The 15,971-nt window shown below is 42.6% G+C and overlaps 1 protein-coding gene across 2 annotated transcripts in view; it reads left to right on the forward strand.

The window, feature by feature from the left end:
- eml1 (EMAP like 1) overlaps positions 1 to 12,877 on the forward strand; it is a 36,100-nt gene extending 23,223 nt beyond the window's left edge. Inside the window, exons 6-23 of one of the 2 annotated variants that reach the window (XM_076107696.1) lie at positions 942 to 968; positions 4,076 to 4,205; positions 4,933 to 5,082; positions 5,701 to 5,770; positions 6,006 to 6,116; positions 6,233 to 6,328; positions 6,415 to 6,549; positions 6,728 to 6,827; positions 7,010 to 7,161; positions 7,661 to 7,786; positions 8,151 to 8,282; positions 9,021 to 9,088; positions 9,190 to 9,278; positions 9,388 to 9,485; positions 9,843 to 9,930; positions 10,357 to 10,452; positions 10,548 to 10,678; positions 10,904 to 12,877. In XM_076107696.1, coding sequence (XP_075963811.1) covers positions 942 to 968; positions 4,076 to 4,205; positions 4,933 to 5,082; positions 5,701 to 5,770; positions 6,006 to 6,116; positions 6,233 to 6,328; positions 6,415 to 6,549; positions 6,728 to 6,827; positions 7,010 to 7,161; positions 7,661 to 7,786; positions 8,151 to 8,282; positions 9,021 to 9,088; positions 9,190 to 9,278; positions 9,388 to 9,485; positions 9,843 to 9,930; positions 10,357 to 10,452; positions 10,548 to 10,678; positions 10,904 to 11,029 — 1,925 coding nt within the window. In that variant the 3' untranslated portion in view covers positions 11,030 to 12,877. The remainder of the gene's footprint in view (positions 1 to 941; positions 969 to 4,075; positions 4,206 to 4,932; positions 5,083 to 5,700; positions 5,771 to 6,005; positions 6,117 to 6,232; positions 6,329 to 6,414; positions 6,550 to 6,727; positions 6,828 to 7,009; positions 7,162 to 7,660; positions 7,787 to 8,150; positions 8,283 to 9,020; positions 9,089 to 9,189; positions 9,279 to 9,387; positions 9,486 to 9,842; positions 9,931 to 10,356; positions 10,453 to 10,547; positions 10,679 to 10,903) is intronic. The other variant, XM_076107697.1, reaches the window with a different exon arrangement.
- Positions 12,878 to 15,971: the final 3,094 nt, after the last annotated feature.

Consider the following 15,971-nt stretch of genomic DNA (forward strand, 5'->3'; position numbering starts at 1 on the left):
AAACATTTTTATGTATTTATGTAAAACTTTTTGGGGGAAATTATTCTTAACACAGCACTATGCGACCTCACAAGTTCTGGCAGATATTTAACATATTTTGGTTTATGTGATATTTGTGAGGTAGGAGATATACAACAAAGCAAAACAAAAACAAAACAAAACTCAATTCTGAGTTTATAGTGTTTCCAGAACTACACACAACACAAGTGGATCATCTCACACACAGTTTATTCTTTGGAATAGAAAGCACAGGAAACACACAGTAACAAGACAATGGGACTGACTATGAAATAAATCAGTATTGATCAGAATTTCCCTCTCCAGCATGCTATTGATTTTTGTGTAAATTGAACTGCTGTTTTTCATTTTGTTTACACACCTGGCTTCAGTTCTCTTAAGTTCAGGCTACACCCAAACACGGTGTACAGCTTACTGACGCACTTCATCTGACAAACTACTTTAGTATTTGTTTCTTTTACCTTGAAATCTAATGATAGATGAAATATGAGCCGAATATAAAACAGTCTAATATATCTTCTTTTTATATTTGTATATTTGCAAACTGTAACCATCAGATTACTACAGGGTTAATCGTCACCACTACATGTACATTGTTAGAAAACGTTAGGAAAAAAACCTGCTAGAAAAGCAACCAGTATTTTTTCTTTGTAGGTTGTTAAACAAAGCGGGGAAAAAACAAGCCAATTTAATCCCTCACCACATAGGAGCAGAGGGTTTGACACCATCACGCTGAAAAGAGTACTGATTAATTTCAACCATTGAGGAAGAAGCACTGATTCATTAAGAGTATTCAGGACAGAGGGTGCTGTTCGTTAACACCAGGAAACAGGAAGGGAACTCATATTAGGACAGACCAGGAAGTGAGGAAGCCATGCCAACCCTCACTTGGTTCTTGTGTCTTTCTCTGTGACCTTTACAAGGGATGCGACGTGTGACCCACTGCAAAGGTAGGCTCCCCCCTCCCCTTGCCTAAAGCCCCCGGCCCACACAGCTCTCTGGACACTGCAGATGATTTGTTTTGATCTCTGTACATGCAGACCTCTGCTCTGAGCTGCAGTGCAGAGGCTAAGGATAAAACAAGATCTATTATTTAGAAATTCGAATTTGGATCCTGTTTGGATGTCTCTTCCTATACATTCTGATATCCCAAACTTTAGAGGTTTCCTTCGGTGCGATGATCAGAGAGCTGTCCAGACAGGGGCAGGAGTGGGTTGACAAAGTGTGTGTGTGTGTGTGTGAAAGTTACATTCCTTTTATTGTCTTTAGACTCTATTAACTAACACACACACACATAAATTCTGCCTAACCTCCACTGAGAGCTGCGTCAGAGTGATTGCAGTGTTTGCACTTGTGTGTCTCCACACTTGTTCTTGCTGCGGTTGAAGCTGCTGCTTCGCCAAATCGTGTGTGTGTGTTTGCTCGCAGCCTCACTTTTGCTCGTAGGCATTTAGTTTCTGTCACCATAGTAACAACACAAAGATTTCTGACACTCGCTTCCTCACAGTTTGCTTCGAATTTTTCTGCGAACACTAGAATCCTCTGTTCTGTGATTCCTCGCTGCAGCTCAGCAAGTAGATTTTGCCGCTGCTCTTATTATATTTCTAGCCCTCAAAGTGAATATTTGCATCACAAACACATTCAGTCTCTTTAGTTCCTATTGAAGTCTGTTTGATTTTACTGCTTGTAGTTTTCTCACATGGCCTGAAGTGTCATATGTTTGTGTGTAGTCCCCTTCAGCAAAAACTCACAAAGCTGCTAAGAATTGTAAAAAACAAAAAAGACTAGAGTTAAAGCTTATTTCCTCCCAAACATGTTGTCGTTAGCCACTCTTCTTACAGGATCATTTATTTTCTAAAAGATAATCTGACAATTTTACCATTGAAAGCATCTAGACCAGTGGTTCTCAACTGTTTTGGCCCCTTAAAATGAAGCAGTGTTTGCTTGCGTCCCCTCGTCACAGGTTTCATACAGTACATTTTATGAGTACTGAGCAGTTTAATCCAAGAGGGGTAATAATCGGAATAATCGGAATAAATATTAGAGGCCTGAAGACGTAAAACTATGCAGTAATTCTCAAGACAAAACAAGACGAGTATTTCCTAAGACGTTTCCTGGAAAGAACAATGTGAAATATTGTTGATTGAAGGTTTAATGAGAATTTTCTGGAAAGAAAAACACCATTATTAAACCCCAAGTAAATATTTTACTTATTAAATAGTCATTTATTATTGGAAATTATATACTCCATATATGTTGAATTGTATGGTGCCTGTAGGCAAATTTCACATTTTTGCATGTTCAGCTGACCAAGAGACTCTAAATTACACTAGCTAGCTAGAATCTACAGTAAATGTGCGTATCAAAACATTCTTCTTCTTCTCTCCTGCCCCTTCAATCGACTCGTTACCCTCAGGTTAACCTTGTGACCACTTCCCCGGGTCCTGACCCTCAGGTTTGGAACCACTGATTTAGACCAGTGAGGCAGGATCCTACTTATGAGACAGTGAAAAAAAAGGTTTTACTTAATTACCCCCAAACTTACCTACTGCTTCAAGATAAGATGCCAGTGTTTGATCATAACACTCAACATGCTGGTGGTTTATAATAGGAGTCAGTTTCCCTACTTTCCTTTATGTGTTTTACCAGTTTTATAATGCTTTTACGAAGTGTGACACAATAAACAGCCATTACATCTGTCTAACTTATTCTACCAACCTGCTCCGCCCTTTACGTTTCTTGCTCCTTCGCCCTGCTTGTCCCCGTTTGGCCCTTTCCACCCAACTGGCCTTGACAACCTCCACCACTCCTCTCCATCATTGGCTCCTCTGCTCTTTTCCCCCGTCCACATTATAGTCACAGTACAGATTTACCTCAGCCGCTCTGCCAAACGGACGGGGACCAGCGGCAGCCCCACTGCTTCGTCTGTAACGGCGCGCTCAGCCACCAGCCCCCAACAAACCTCAGAAAGCAGCAAGGCAGGCATGGCCAGAAAGGGCGGTGCTGGCAAGGTGCCGCCGGTCCGAAAACCCCCGAGTTTTAACCTCCAGTTAAAAAAGTCAGGGAGTTTGTCATCATTCTCTCCCCTTGATACACCCAGTTATCGCAGCCCCATCAAGTCTCCCAGCCAGTACTTCCAGATTTGTTACTAGCTAATCAAGTTCGGAAACACATAATAGCAACACTCACTTTCCTAGATATCAATGTGTTTTTTTCCAACTATCAAGCTGCAACGTGCCCGAGCCGCTCAGTACAGAGCAAGTTCATTGTTTCATATCAGATCTGTACCATTAGAAATACCATACGGTGGTGTGTGGTCACTCTGCGTCACACCTGTCCTCTCATCCCAAAGAAGTTGCAAAGAGATGGCAGTTTTTTTAGCATCACCTAATAAAAACTTACCCAAAAATCCATTATGTTACCTTACATTTTAATATTTTCTTCCAATGAGCTTTAACAAAAAACGTTTCTGGCCATTAATGGTTCATTTTGTTTGTTTTGGGTCCCTTAATGTTTTCTGCATGATTTGTTTTTCAGCTTTAAGTTGCTGAGGATTCCTCATTATCCCCGTTTATAAGCTTGGACGTGTGTTTTTTTTCTTAACATTTCCATTCCTCTGCTTGTGTCTGCATTTTATGTTGGTTAACCTCTGCTGTGAGCTGAATATATATGAGTTTTGAAAGTGTTTGCAGTTCATTTTTGCGCTCTTTGTTGTCATAAGAATGTATTTGAAATGACTAATAAAGTCAGTTAAAAAGCTAATTTGTTTGTTTGCAAAAAGTCATTTGTTGTCTTTAATTGAGTCCATTTCATAGCAAAAAGATCCTGTCACAACTCTCCATTACCCTCTAATCCTGTCACACAATCATCATCATTGTCATCCTTGTCATTCACATCAAAATAACACATTGTAATATGCTTCAGTGTCATGTCTGTGCTTTTTGTGTACTTGTCATATATTTAATAAGAAATGTGATACTGACATGATTCCAGCGTTCACGTCTCTGTTTTCCTACATGTGTATTATCTCACTGATCCTTTCTGTTGCTTTTTCTAGAGGAAGGTTATGTGAAAATGTACTTGAAAGGTCGTCCCATCACCATGTACATGCCCAAAGACCAGGTGGACAGCTACTGCCTGGAGGCCAGAGCCGACCTGCCCAGCAACAAACTCAAACTGGACTGGGTGTATCCTTTTTTTTAATCTTCTGAATTTTCTGAGGAAATAAGAAGTTTCATATACGGTTTTGCTTGAGATTTGGAACGTTTTGGAAAGCACTCTTCTGAGGAGAGTAAATCCAGATTGTACTGTGGCGTCGTTGAGAGAGGAGGCTGACAAATGTGTGGTCTCCTCTCTCCCTGCTTGTCAGAGTAGATCTGCTCAGATGTTCATTTCCACCGTGTGGTGCTGCTGCAGTTGCAAACGGGCTCATCGCTCTGCAGCCTGCAGTCTGTAATAACCTGCACACAGCCCGCAGGCTGAGGCACAACCAGTCAGCAGCTCCTCTTGTGCCCTTTTATTTTTTATTTTGCTTCATTTTGTGGTTTCTCTCCTTCATTTGTTGATGAAAGAATGAATGTAGTGTGTTGTTCAGTCTAGCAGAAACCTACTTGGGAAGGAGCCGCAAGGGAGATAAAGAAAAGATTAAATCTGAGGAGTGATGCGCGCACACACAATGTAATCAATGAACTAGAGTACAGAAGGAATAGACACGTGCACACGGTGTCTGAATGTTAGTCGTTTGAAAAATAAGACAAAAAAGCAGCAAATCTTCATAAGTGAGAAGCTTCACCTGAGGAATATTTATCATTTTTGCTTAAAAAAATGACTACATTTTCTGTCAGTCAATTAATTGTTTGAGCTCAACTTTGGATATCTTTTCTGTTATATTTCTTGACCCTCTTTGATGTCCAGTTATGGATACCGCGGTCGCGACTGTCGCTCCAATCTTTACCTGTTGCCCACTGGAGAAACGGTGTACTTCATCGCCTCAGTGGTCGTCCTGTTCAACGTGGACGAGCAGCTGCAGCGACACTACACCGGACACACGGATGACATCAAATGGTGAGAGACATCTGGGGATAATTATGGGGATTATAAAGTGCACACTAACCTGAGGGACTGCTTTACCTTTCATCTCTTTTCCCTGTTAGATTTGATATACAGCATTTCTTCAATCCTCACAGGCTGTAGAGTTCTTTTTTTTCTTGATACCGAGTACGTGCAGAGTAACTATAATGAGGGATGGTAAAGAGTAAGACAAGTGAACTCAGGTGTTAGTGTGTCTCGGCATGTCGGCATTTGTGCACAAGCATGAAAGTGGGAAAGTGTGCAGAACAGTGAGGGTAACTTTGGGTTTAATAAAGGTTCAAATTAATGGATTACAGATCAAAGGGTGGATTGCCGACAAATTCGTACTCCTTTGAAGACAAAGTGTTAAAGCTTCACACATGCTATGAATGCTGCTACACCGCCGTACCCAAAAGGGGATGAATTTATCTTAAACGATTTAATTTCCCCCGCGCATTAGTACAGCCAGCGTGTGGTAGCTTCAGTGAATATCGTATTCACAGCTTTAAAAACCTCCTTTCATGTTGTGCGAGCACGTTGCTCATCTTTATTCAAACTGTCCTTTTGATGTTGAAAGGCTTTTAACTGATCTCACGTCTTCCTCTTCACCAGCCTGGCCGTCCACCCCGATAAAATCACCATAGCAACCGGTCAGGTGGCGGGGACCTCTTCGGATGGAAAAGTAAGTGAGGTCGATGATGTATTAGTGGAGTGAGGAGTTTTCTATTTTATTTAGGAAATTATGTTTTGCCCAGCTGATTCAGGCAATGCTACGTGATAAACAGACTGAGTAGTTGAAAGGCATTCGCTCTGCGTTCACTTATTAAATCATTGAATTCAGTAAGCCTTACATTGCATCATACTGATGGTATACCTCTCCTGTGCTCATGTTTGTGTGTGTTTTTTGTTCCTGGCAGCAGCTGGCTCCTCATGTCCGTGTGTGGGACTCTGTTAGCCTCAACACGCTCCATGTTCTGGGTGCAGGCTTCTTTGACCGAGCCTTGGTCTGCCTGGCTTTCTCCAAGTCGGTAAGGAAACACCACCGACACACTTAACAAGCAGTTTAGGGCGATTTCTTTTTCTGTACTGCGTTTCCATTTTGTCAGTAAATAAACATGACTTTGTGTCTTTTTCGGTGTGTCAGAACGGAGGAAACACGTTGTGTGTCGTTGACGACTCCAATGACCACGTCCTCTCTGTCTGGGACTGGCAGAGAGAGGACAGACTGGCTGAGGTTAAGGTACGTGTGCATGTTTTTTAATTAAGCTGACATACTGCTCAATTAATTTGGGTGTAAATGTAGACGTGTTATGTGTTTCTCCTCAGTGCTCCAACGAGTCAGTGTTTGCTGCTGACTTTCACCCAACAGACAGCAGCATCGTAGTGACCTGCGGCAAGTCCCATCTCTATTTCTGGAACCTGGAGAGAGGCGTGCTAATCAAGAAGCAAGGACTGTTTGAGGTGAGACACCCACACGTTTCCCACATGTTATGTCAATACTGTAACGCAATAATGTTTGATATAGAGACACAAATGCAATCATTACAGCCTGTGTTACAATATGATCACATTTATAGCTATAAAGGATAATCAATGGGAGAAAAATAAAACAATATGTGTGTTCTTGTGTTTCTTGCAGAAACAGGAGAAGCCCAAGTTTGTATTGTGCGTGACCTTTGCAGAAAATGGAGACGCCGTCACAGGAGACTCAAGTGGGAACATCCTGGTGTGGGGAAAAGGCATGTTAATTGATTAATTTGTTAAACTTGTATTCATACATAGTGGTCCAATGAGATCTCTTTTTGTCTCTGATTTATCTATTGATCTGTCTCTGAATCTGCCCACTCAAGCACTCAACCTTTATGTCTGTCAGTCTCCAACTGAACCTTCTCCTCCATCTCATCCTGTCTCTGTCACACAGGCACTAATCGGATCAGCCACGTCATCCAAGGAGCTCACGAGGGCAGCATCTTTGCTCTGTGCATGCTGAGGAACGGCACGCTGGTATCTGGAGGTAAAGACCGCAGGCTCATCTCCTGGGACGGCAGCTACCAGCAGATACAAGCGGTGGAGGTGAGGAAAAAGTTCAACACGAATCACAAAAATTCTAATATTCCAAGGCTCCAAGAATTTGGAATTTTATGAAATGCATTAGTCAGTATTGTATTTCAATAATGCCTGGGTTTTGTTAATATTCAGATATAGAGCAGCATCCGAATGATCTGATATTACCACATTCTGTTAATATGTTTTAATGAAATGTTAAGCTGCATATCCAGCTCCTTCTTTAAAGTAGGTTGCTTATATTAGCCAGAAATTGCTCTTGCCCGAGGCAGCGGACTTTGCATTCTGAATGCTGCACCACATCATAAATATTACAGAGGATGAGATGAGTTTGTGCTCTCAATGAGATTCATGGATATTTATTATGATGAGAATTATGGATCACTCATGTTTTATTTGCTCTACAGAGACCAGATTATGCATTAAAAGATAAATTGATAGTTATTCTGGCAAATGCTGGATTCTAGGTAAACGGATGGTTTACATGATGATTGAATTTCCTCCACAGGTGCCTGAGTTGTTTGGTCCGATCAGGACCATAGCAGAGGGCAGAGGGGAGACTGTGCTCATCGGGACCACTAAACACTTTGTTTTGCAAGGCAGTTTGGATGGAGAGTTCATGCCTATAACGCAGGTAGATAATACCGTCTAATACACTAACACTGCAGCCAACAAATTGATTAACCTGCCAATTATTTGGTCTATCAAATGTCAGAATATTGGTTGGGAAAAACGTCCATCACAGAGTCCAATGTGACTTTTTAAAGTGTCCAACAGTTCAAAGCCAAAATATATTCAGTGAACAAAGAAATGACACAGAGAAAAGCAGTAAAACCAGATCAATTGTTCCTTGACTTGTTGATTCATCATTAATCGTTGCAGCTTTATTATGACGTTGTCCAAAAACTGGACAAAGTGAAGGTTTCATTTGAAAGGCTGTGATGTTGTAGCAAGAGTTAATAGAATTGAAAGAAGTAAAACTCTCGTCACTTCTCCAGGGTCACACTGATGAGTTGTGGGGTTTGGCTGTCCACCCCCTGAAGCCTCAGTTCCTCACCTGTGGCTATGACAGGCAGGTCTGCCTGTGGGACTCAAGTTCCCATCAGCTCATCTGGACCAAGAGTATGGACGTAAGTTTAGCCAACACTGCCACCCTGGGGTCAGTCCCGGGGATTACACAGCACACAACATGAGGAATCGGCCACTATTTCATCACTTCTGATGTCGCTGAGAACCAACAAGAACTGCACATTTATCAACTAAAATGTATAAATGTACATGAAAACAACCTTATATTACCTTAAAATCTGCCTTTTAGTGTCAAACTCTGAGCTTCACTGGGCAGAATAATGTATGTGCAAACATCCAAATTAACTAACAATAAAGACAACACAAAAACTGTATTGTACTATATTGCAAATAGAAATATTGTCATTAAAAACATTTGGAAAGGTGGGAAAAGTGTATTGAAGCGGAAGGCTGGTAACAAGTTTGTATTTGATTAAAAAGAACATTAAGTAAAGAATTTAAAGTATTTGTTTTTCATAATTAGCCTGAGAGACCGTCAATGTGTTCTATATAATAATGAAATTAATTTATATATATTAAGTAGGATTCCTTTTATAAATTCTATGAATTTATTTTTGTTATTTTATCTTTAAATTGTTTGGTATGTATTGAGGTTGTTAGGCCTGCTGTGTTGATATAGTACGTTGCTTGTTTGTGTTTATTAGCATTTATTGGTTTGATTTTGTATTTTGGTCTGTTGGTTATGTGTTTGTTGTTTTGTTTATTTAAAAAAAAACACGTAACACAAAACTCATTTTTACATAGAGGGTGACTAAATGTACTCTTCCTGTTTCTGACAGGATGCTGCTCAATCAGCAGGCTTCCACCCATCTGGAGCTGTGGTTGCGATAGGAACCCAGAATGGCAGGTAGGGATAATCCCATCACCAAAACAACGTAGGGAAATATAGTGTTTAAATGACTGCTTTAGCTAAAAAAGCAGATTGTTGAGCTGTCTGTGATCCTGCAGGTGGCTGGTGCTGGACTCTGACTCTAAGGATCTGGTCACAGTGCACACAGATGGGAATGAACAGCTGTCTGTTATGTGCTACGGGCCAGGTATGGTGATAACCGCCCTGTGCATGCAGAGTGCTGTTTTCACTGTCTCTTTTCCTTTTTGTTATTTGGAAGATACAGCACAATAATCATCCTTTCTTTTTTTATTTAGATGGTAACTTCCTGGCCATCGGTTCGCACGACAACTACATCTATATCTACGCCGTGGCGGAAAACGGGAGGAAGTACAGCCGAGTGGGGAAATGCTCGGTGAGCACCTGTATTTATAATCCCCCCTCACCCGTAACCCCGTTATTTTTAGTTCCTCCCTGCGTCATCTTTATATTTAGTTCCCTCCTTAGCTCTATATTTGGGCCTCCACTCTGTACACTCTGTCCTCACTGTGTGTTGATGCAGAAGCTGTAAAATGACAAATGACAATGAGCTGAGTCATACAGTGCTGCAGCTACATGGACATAATGACTAAGGGTTGCAATATCAAATCAAATCCATGTTTTTAGGATTATTTCTGGTGCTTGAGGCGCCATATCGCCTCCACTCGAGGAACACAGGGAAGTGCCTGTGAAGGTAAATGATCTAACTTGGTCCTTTTGTATCAAATCTCAGGGTCACTCTAGTTTCATCACCCACCTGGACTGGTCAGTGGACTCCCAGTACCTGGTGTCAAACTCAGGGGACTATGAGATACTGTATTGTAAGTATGACCACTGTCGTCTTTGCTGTCTCGATGGTATACGCTGTAGCATTGATGGTTGCTGTTTGTAAACACACAGTATTCAAAGTTGGCTCCTCCTCTCCCTGGCAACGAGCAAATGAATCGAAGCAGTCGAAGCACAGACTTCATTCTGCTGCTCTGTGTGTGTGTGTGTGTGTGTGTGTGTGTGTGTGTGTGTGTGTGTGTGTGTGGCTCCGCTTGGTCAAACTGACACACTGATGGCAGCACAGCAGAGGAGAGGGACGAAAAGCAGGAAATTCCTGCATATTATGTCTTCAGTGCGATTTCTGTTTCTGAAAAGAGTTGATGTGGGCCCCTTAAACAGTAGTTTCAAATTTAAAGCAACAGCACCCATGACACTTATTTATGCTAAAACATGTTTATTTGGTTTGTGTGTTTTCCCAGGGATCCCATCAGTGTGTAAACAGGTGGTCAGTGTGGAGACCACCAGAGATATTGAGTGGGCCACCCACACCTGCACTCTGGGCTTCCATGTCTTTGGTAAGTGAAGGCTCCTTCCCTTTCCCTCTTTAGGTGAGTGTTTATGTTTTAATGTCCATTCAATAGACGTCTCCGCTGCCCTCTCTGCTCCTCAGGCTTGTGGCCCGACGGCTCTGATGGCACCGACATCAACGCCGCCTGCAGGTCCAGCGATAAAAGCCTTCTGGTTACCGGAGACGACTTTGGGAAGGTCCACCTCTTCTCATACCCCTGTTCGCAGTTCAGGGTAAGATACAGTGTACTGGGGCACTCTGTACCAAGGCTGAGTGACCCACATTGCCCTTCACTGCATTTTGTCTCTTCTCTCCCATGTCGGTCTGTCTAAGGCAAAAAGCCCTAAAAAGAATCTTTTAAAAGATTTCAGTAATGTAAATAAAGAGATTAAGCTCTTGTAAAACTCTGATTCACAGTTCATGGAGAGGCAAAATTCATTATTTACTTTTCCTTTCAGGCTCCCAGCCATGTTTATGGTGGCCACAGCAGTCACGTGACTAACGTGACCTTCCTGTATGACGACGGCTACCTGGTGTCAACTGGAGGGAAGGATATGAGCGTGATGCAGTGGAGGATAGTCTGAGGGAGCCGGCAGAAACAGATGCTGTGGTTTTAATACTGCTGCTGTGGCCTGAAACCCAGCCGAAGCAAACTGAACTGAACTGAACTAAACTGAACCAAACCAAACTTAAATTAACTCAGAAGCTAAAAAAGGTGGATCTGCTGAACTGAAGTGAATTGACAGAAGAGGAACTCAAGGTTTTCTTCCTGATCTGCTCTCAGATCCCAAATGAGACGAACTGTTGGAGGTGTTTTGTGCAGTTGCTTGAAATACAAAAATCCTGAATATTTCCCCTTTTCTTTAATCACACTACATGTAAAAAATAGAAATCTCTCTCACATACTGTAGCCAGGTCACCAATGACATGAGTCAAAACAAATCAAACGGCTCAAACCCAACTAAACAGAACCAAAGGCTCTGACTTTCTGACTGCATCTGAATAGTTTCACTGCTCTTGTTTCATGTGCACTCCTGCCACAGATGATGGACTGAAGAGGTTCATCACTGTGCTGGAGATCCAAGAGCATTGGAACACAGCTGTGTAGGGAAGGAAAGAACATAGGGATTTTCTAATTGTTGAACTTTTGTGTATTTTGTATTTAACAACTCAGGAAACCACTAGCAAAGCAGAACTCGTCTCTTTTATTAACATTGACATATCAGAACGAGCCCTAAACACAGCTCACTAAAACATACAGAGAGGCATCAACTACGGCTAATATTAGATTCAACTGTTGTCCAACCATTATTGATTTATTTGCGGTGACTAATTCTGAATGGAAACTACCCATACAGTCTTGATGATAATTAGATACAGCAAGGTTTAGCCAGATGTGATGTTACCCACCATTTGAAACTATCATCCTTTAAGGGCAATGAACATTAAAGATTTAGGATTTTAACATTTTTTTAACAATACAATATCTGAGCACGTTCTAAGTTTTTGTGCTTCCGGGTCTTAAAAACAGTACCTTTCCTATTATTTATTGATCAAGAGTCAAATCCTTCCCTCCCAATTTCAGTTCTTTTGGGTTTTCCCCTGAAATACATCCCTGTTTAGTCCCATATGTGTACATTTACAAAGAGGCTTGAAACAGCTAATGAGCAAAATGTGGGTGAATATACAGTGTTTTAAAGTGTATCAGATTTTTGGAACGAGTTGTTGTGTCTTGCCTTTGCCTCGAGGTGCAAGGAAAATGAAAAGCAAGCATTTTTATTTTTTTTTTTTCGATGATGTGAAGTCTTTTAAATCTGCATCCTCCTGCATTTTACTGCACCGGGATCAGGTTAGAAAGGAGAAGGATGAGACCACTACACTGTAACTGTTTACGTCTGATGTGCTCCTAAGTTGCGCACCGTCAGTCACTGGCAAGTTATTTAACTGACCTGAACCTTCTTGAGTGTTTTTTTTATTTTTTATAATGCACTGCTTCAGAATGATAAAGATACAGCAGGTCTATCTACCCGCACAATAGAACAAGCAAATTACCATTTAGTACTTACCGGAGCTTTTCATGAACCAATGATGTCTGTTTTCAATGTTCCAAGCTGTGTTCTGTCCGTACACCTATACGTCACACTCTTCATCTTACTGTCAACACCAAGCCAATATTACACATGCATGAATATACCAGCTTATTTTGACAGAGGTTCAGCAGATTTTAGCATGACCATAACTGATGTGAGGCGTGTTGATGTTGTCGGTTGGCTGATTGCTTGAGCTTCGTTATCAGGAAAACTACTCAAGTCTAACAGCAGTGATGTAGTCGGCACGCTAACATGATTTGTTTTACCATTAAACACCTGGGGCTGCAGAATACAATTGAGCTTTTAACAATGTCTGAAAGTAAATGCAACGTGAAATTCCTATGACTGTGTCTGATATTTTCCACTTCAACATTTTTACATTTTTTTGGTTTCTTTAGTTTACATAATCTTTATTTTAAGACGAAGATTGATGTCATGTGTAAATATTTTATATTTTATACTCTTGCAAGGTTTACATTTTCTTATATGAAAAAAAGAACACATAGTAGTAAAAAATGAATTGTTTTGGCACCTTACTACAGCAGAGTGCGTTACTTAAAGCTTGCTCTGACCACCATAACATTATATAGGAATACTTACCCTGTAATCTCGGGGTGGAGTAGGGGGGCGTCAGTGGGCTGCACGTGTGCGTCTTCGCCGCAGGTGGGCAGCATTGAGCCGGTGTGCCCCCACCCCCCCCCCCCCCCCCCCCACCCCCCCCCTTCCTCTCGTCCTCCACACACAGCATTAGCATTTCCCCCAAAATCTCTCCACCTCACCAAAACACTCCGAATGGAGAAGAAGATATGGCGTGAGGGAAGCGGCGGCTGAAGACCACCGTTCACCGTCTTCTACCGAGCACGAGCCCCGGCTGAACATGGACTTAAGGATACGCAGCGGCGCGCGTGGAGAGCTGAGACAACGGAGCACAAAGCGGATGGGAGAAAACGCTCGTGTCCTCGCTTAGCGTGTCTGCAACACCGCTCATCATCAGCCTGTATTATTGTTACAGACGCGCATAAAGGGACACAAAGTGGAAGCAGGCGGTGCTGATTTCAAGCCTCTCCTGACTGTGTTTACAGAACAATAAAGCGGACCGTTGGTTCCTTTAGTCGGCCTCGTCAGTGCCATCATCTCCGGGTGAATAAAAGACGAGAGAATGAGGTAAGCGGCGGCCAGCACCATGCGCTCTGTTTGACGCGTCATGACAGATGCGCACCGACACTAAGCCTCCAGCCCACGACTGCATTTATACATTTATCTTGCAAGAATATTCAACGGCTAATAATGTGGCGAGGAACTGCAGCGTCTTAGACAGTGTATTGTCTTATTGTCTCCTTGTAGAGACAGTATTGTGAGCATCCAGGGGCCCACCCACCCGGGCCTCAGCTCCATAGAGGCGTCCTTTACCATTCGCGGTACACTCCCAGTGCACAAGGTCAATGCATATCAATTGGTGCTGTTTACCCCTCTGTTTACCCCTCTGTTTACCTCTTTTTTCACCGCCGGACCCGCCCAGTGAGTGCAGGATTTGATCCAGGCTAATGTTGTCATGGGAACGACAGCATCGTGTGTTCCTACGGTGCACCTGGTTGAAATAAAACGGTTGAATGTGACTGATGCACTGGCCCGTGTGTGACCGGCTGTAGGAGGCTGGAAATAGGATGAGTGAGGGTGCATATATCCATCGCTGGAGGAGGAGGGTGTTTATTCTGGTGGTTGCCAGGCAGGTTATCAGACCCTCCACCCCCCCTTCCTCACAGACACCTATAAGCCTACTTACTCTATGACGGATCCACACATACCCAGCCTATGGGAAATGTATCTGCTGTGTAAATCCCCATTGTATATCCAAGCCTGTCAGTGTTATTTTGAGCCTTTCCCTGCTTATGTTGGTATGCAGATATGCGCTGAGGGCAACAATGTTCTCCAGCAGCAGTCTGTCTATTTTGTTCTATTTATGAAACAGTCCTTTTTATATTTCCCCCCTGCTGCCTTTAGTTTGACTCCTCAGTGTCTCCGTAGCTGCAGCCTGCACCATTCTGTTGTATGCCTTTAGATTTATTGTGACGGCTCTCCTCAGACACTGTGCACTCTCTTTCCTTTTTGCTGTAGCTACTGCTGTTTGTCTGCATGTGTGTGTGTGTGTGTGTCTGTCTGAGACTGTCTGGGTGTGTAGATGTGGTGCTACTCGCTTCAAAGAGGAAAAGGAGAGAGAAAGGGAATAACGGTAAAAAGAGAAAGCCATGGGGGCTCTCACATCTGGATATCTAGTTTGAAGTAACTAACCCCTTCCCATAACAAATCAAAGCCAGCAGCTGAACTGTTTTGCTCTCAGACTGTAAACATGTAAGATTCATATCTTCCTCTTTTCTGTAAAGCTGCGCTGCTTGCGTCCCATCCTGTGTGTGTGTTGTTGCCAGAGGCAGATCTGCTCTTTGATTCAAGCCCAAAAGGGAAGTCTTAAATCCCCACAAAGCAACAGCAAGGTGACCTGGCTCTTCTTTTTGCAGAGGATAGAAGAAGATCTAATTCAATGAGATAATTTGTTCAGCGTCACTGCTTCCATTGCTGCATTTATGTAAGGGTTATGTATGTGTGTGTGTGTGTGTGTGTGTGTGTGTGTGTGTGTGTGTGTGTGTGTGTGTGTGTGTGTGTGTGTGTGTGTGTGTGTGTGTGTGTGTGAGAGAGGTAGAGTGGGTTGTGAGAGAAACTGGGAAAGAGGGCAAAAAGCGAGGCGTCCGTCCTGTACTATTAATGCAGGATGATTTCTGAAGCTGCTTGTTGTGGTGATTCATCCCAGGAAAGGTATAATGAGCGAGTGCAGCGACTGGAAGGGAAAACGCTGAGTGATGCATCTTACTGCAGGCTGCTGCTGCTGCTGCTGCCCTCCAAGCTGATCAGAGAGCAGCTCCACGTGAGCCGGCGTCACCACGTACTGCCACAACACTCACATTCTCCAGGGTTTCATTGAAACAGAATCGGGTCCTCTTCACGGTTACATCAAGGCCACCGTAGTTCTCCGACACGCTTGTGAAACTGCAGTAATGTTTGGCAGTATTATATGTTTATTAATCAAATCCAGTAATTCAAATGTGAATTACTCAGTTTCACCTCCTCAGACCACTGAAAGTAATGCAGCTTTTCTGCAAAGTAAATACAGATCTCTCTTACTCTCTCTTTTCATTGTCAGCTCTGCACTTATCATGTTTACACCACGAACCATTAAACCCATGCATCATACTTTAATGGTCCTTATTTCTGCATATGCTGTTTGATGATGTGCATCAGCATCATGTGTCCTTTGGCTTGATGGGGGTGAAACAGGCAGTTTCAGATGACCCCCACCGCACTGTGAAAACATTTACAGCTAAGCTAGGTTTAGCTGCAGTTTATCCCTATTTTAACATTGTATTGTTCTGTGGTTCTGATTCAG

Source organism: Anarhichas minor, unplaced genomic scaffold, assembly GCF_050575085.1.
Source record: "Anarhichas minor isolate MPS153535 unplaced genomic scaffold, ASM5057508v1 ptg000040l, whole genome shotgun sequence".
Taxonomy (NCBI): domain Eukaryota; kingdom Metazoa; phylum Chordata; class Actinopteri; order Perciformes; family Anarhichadidae; genus Anarhichas; species Anarhichas minor.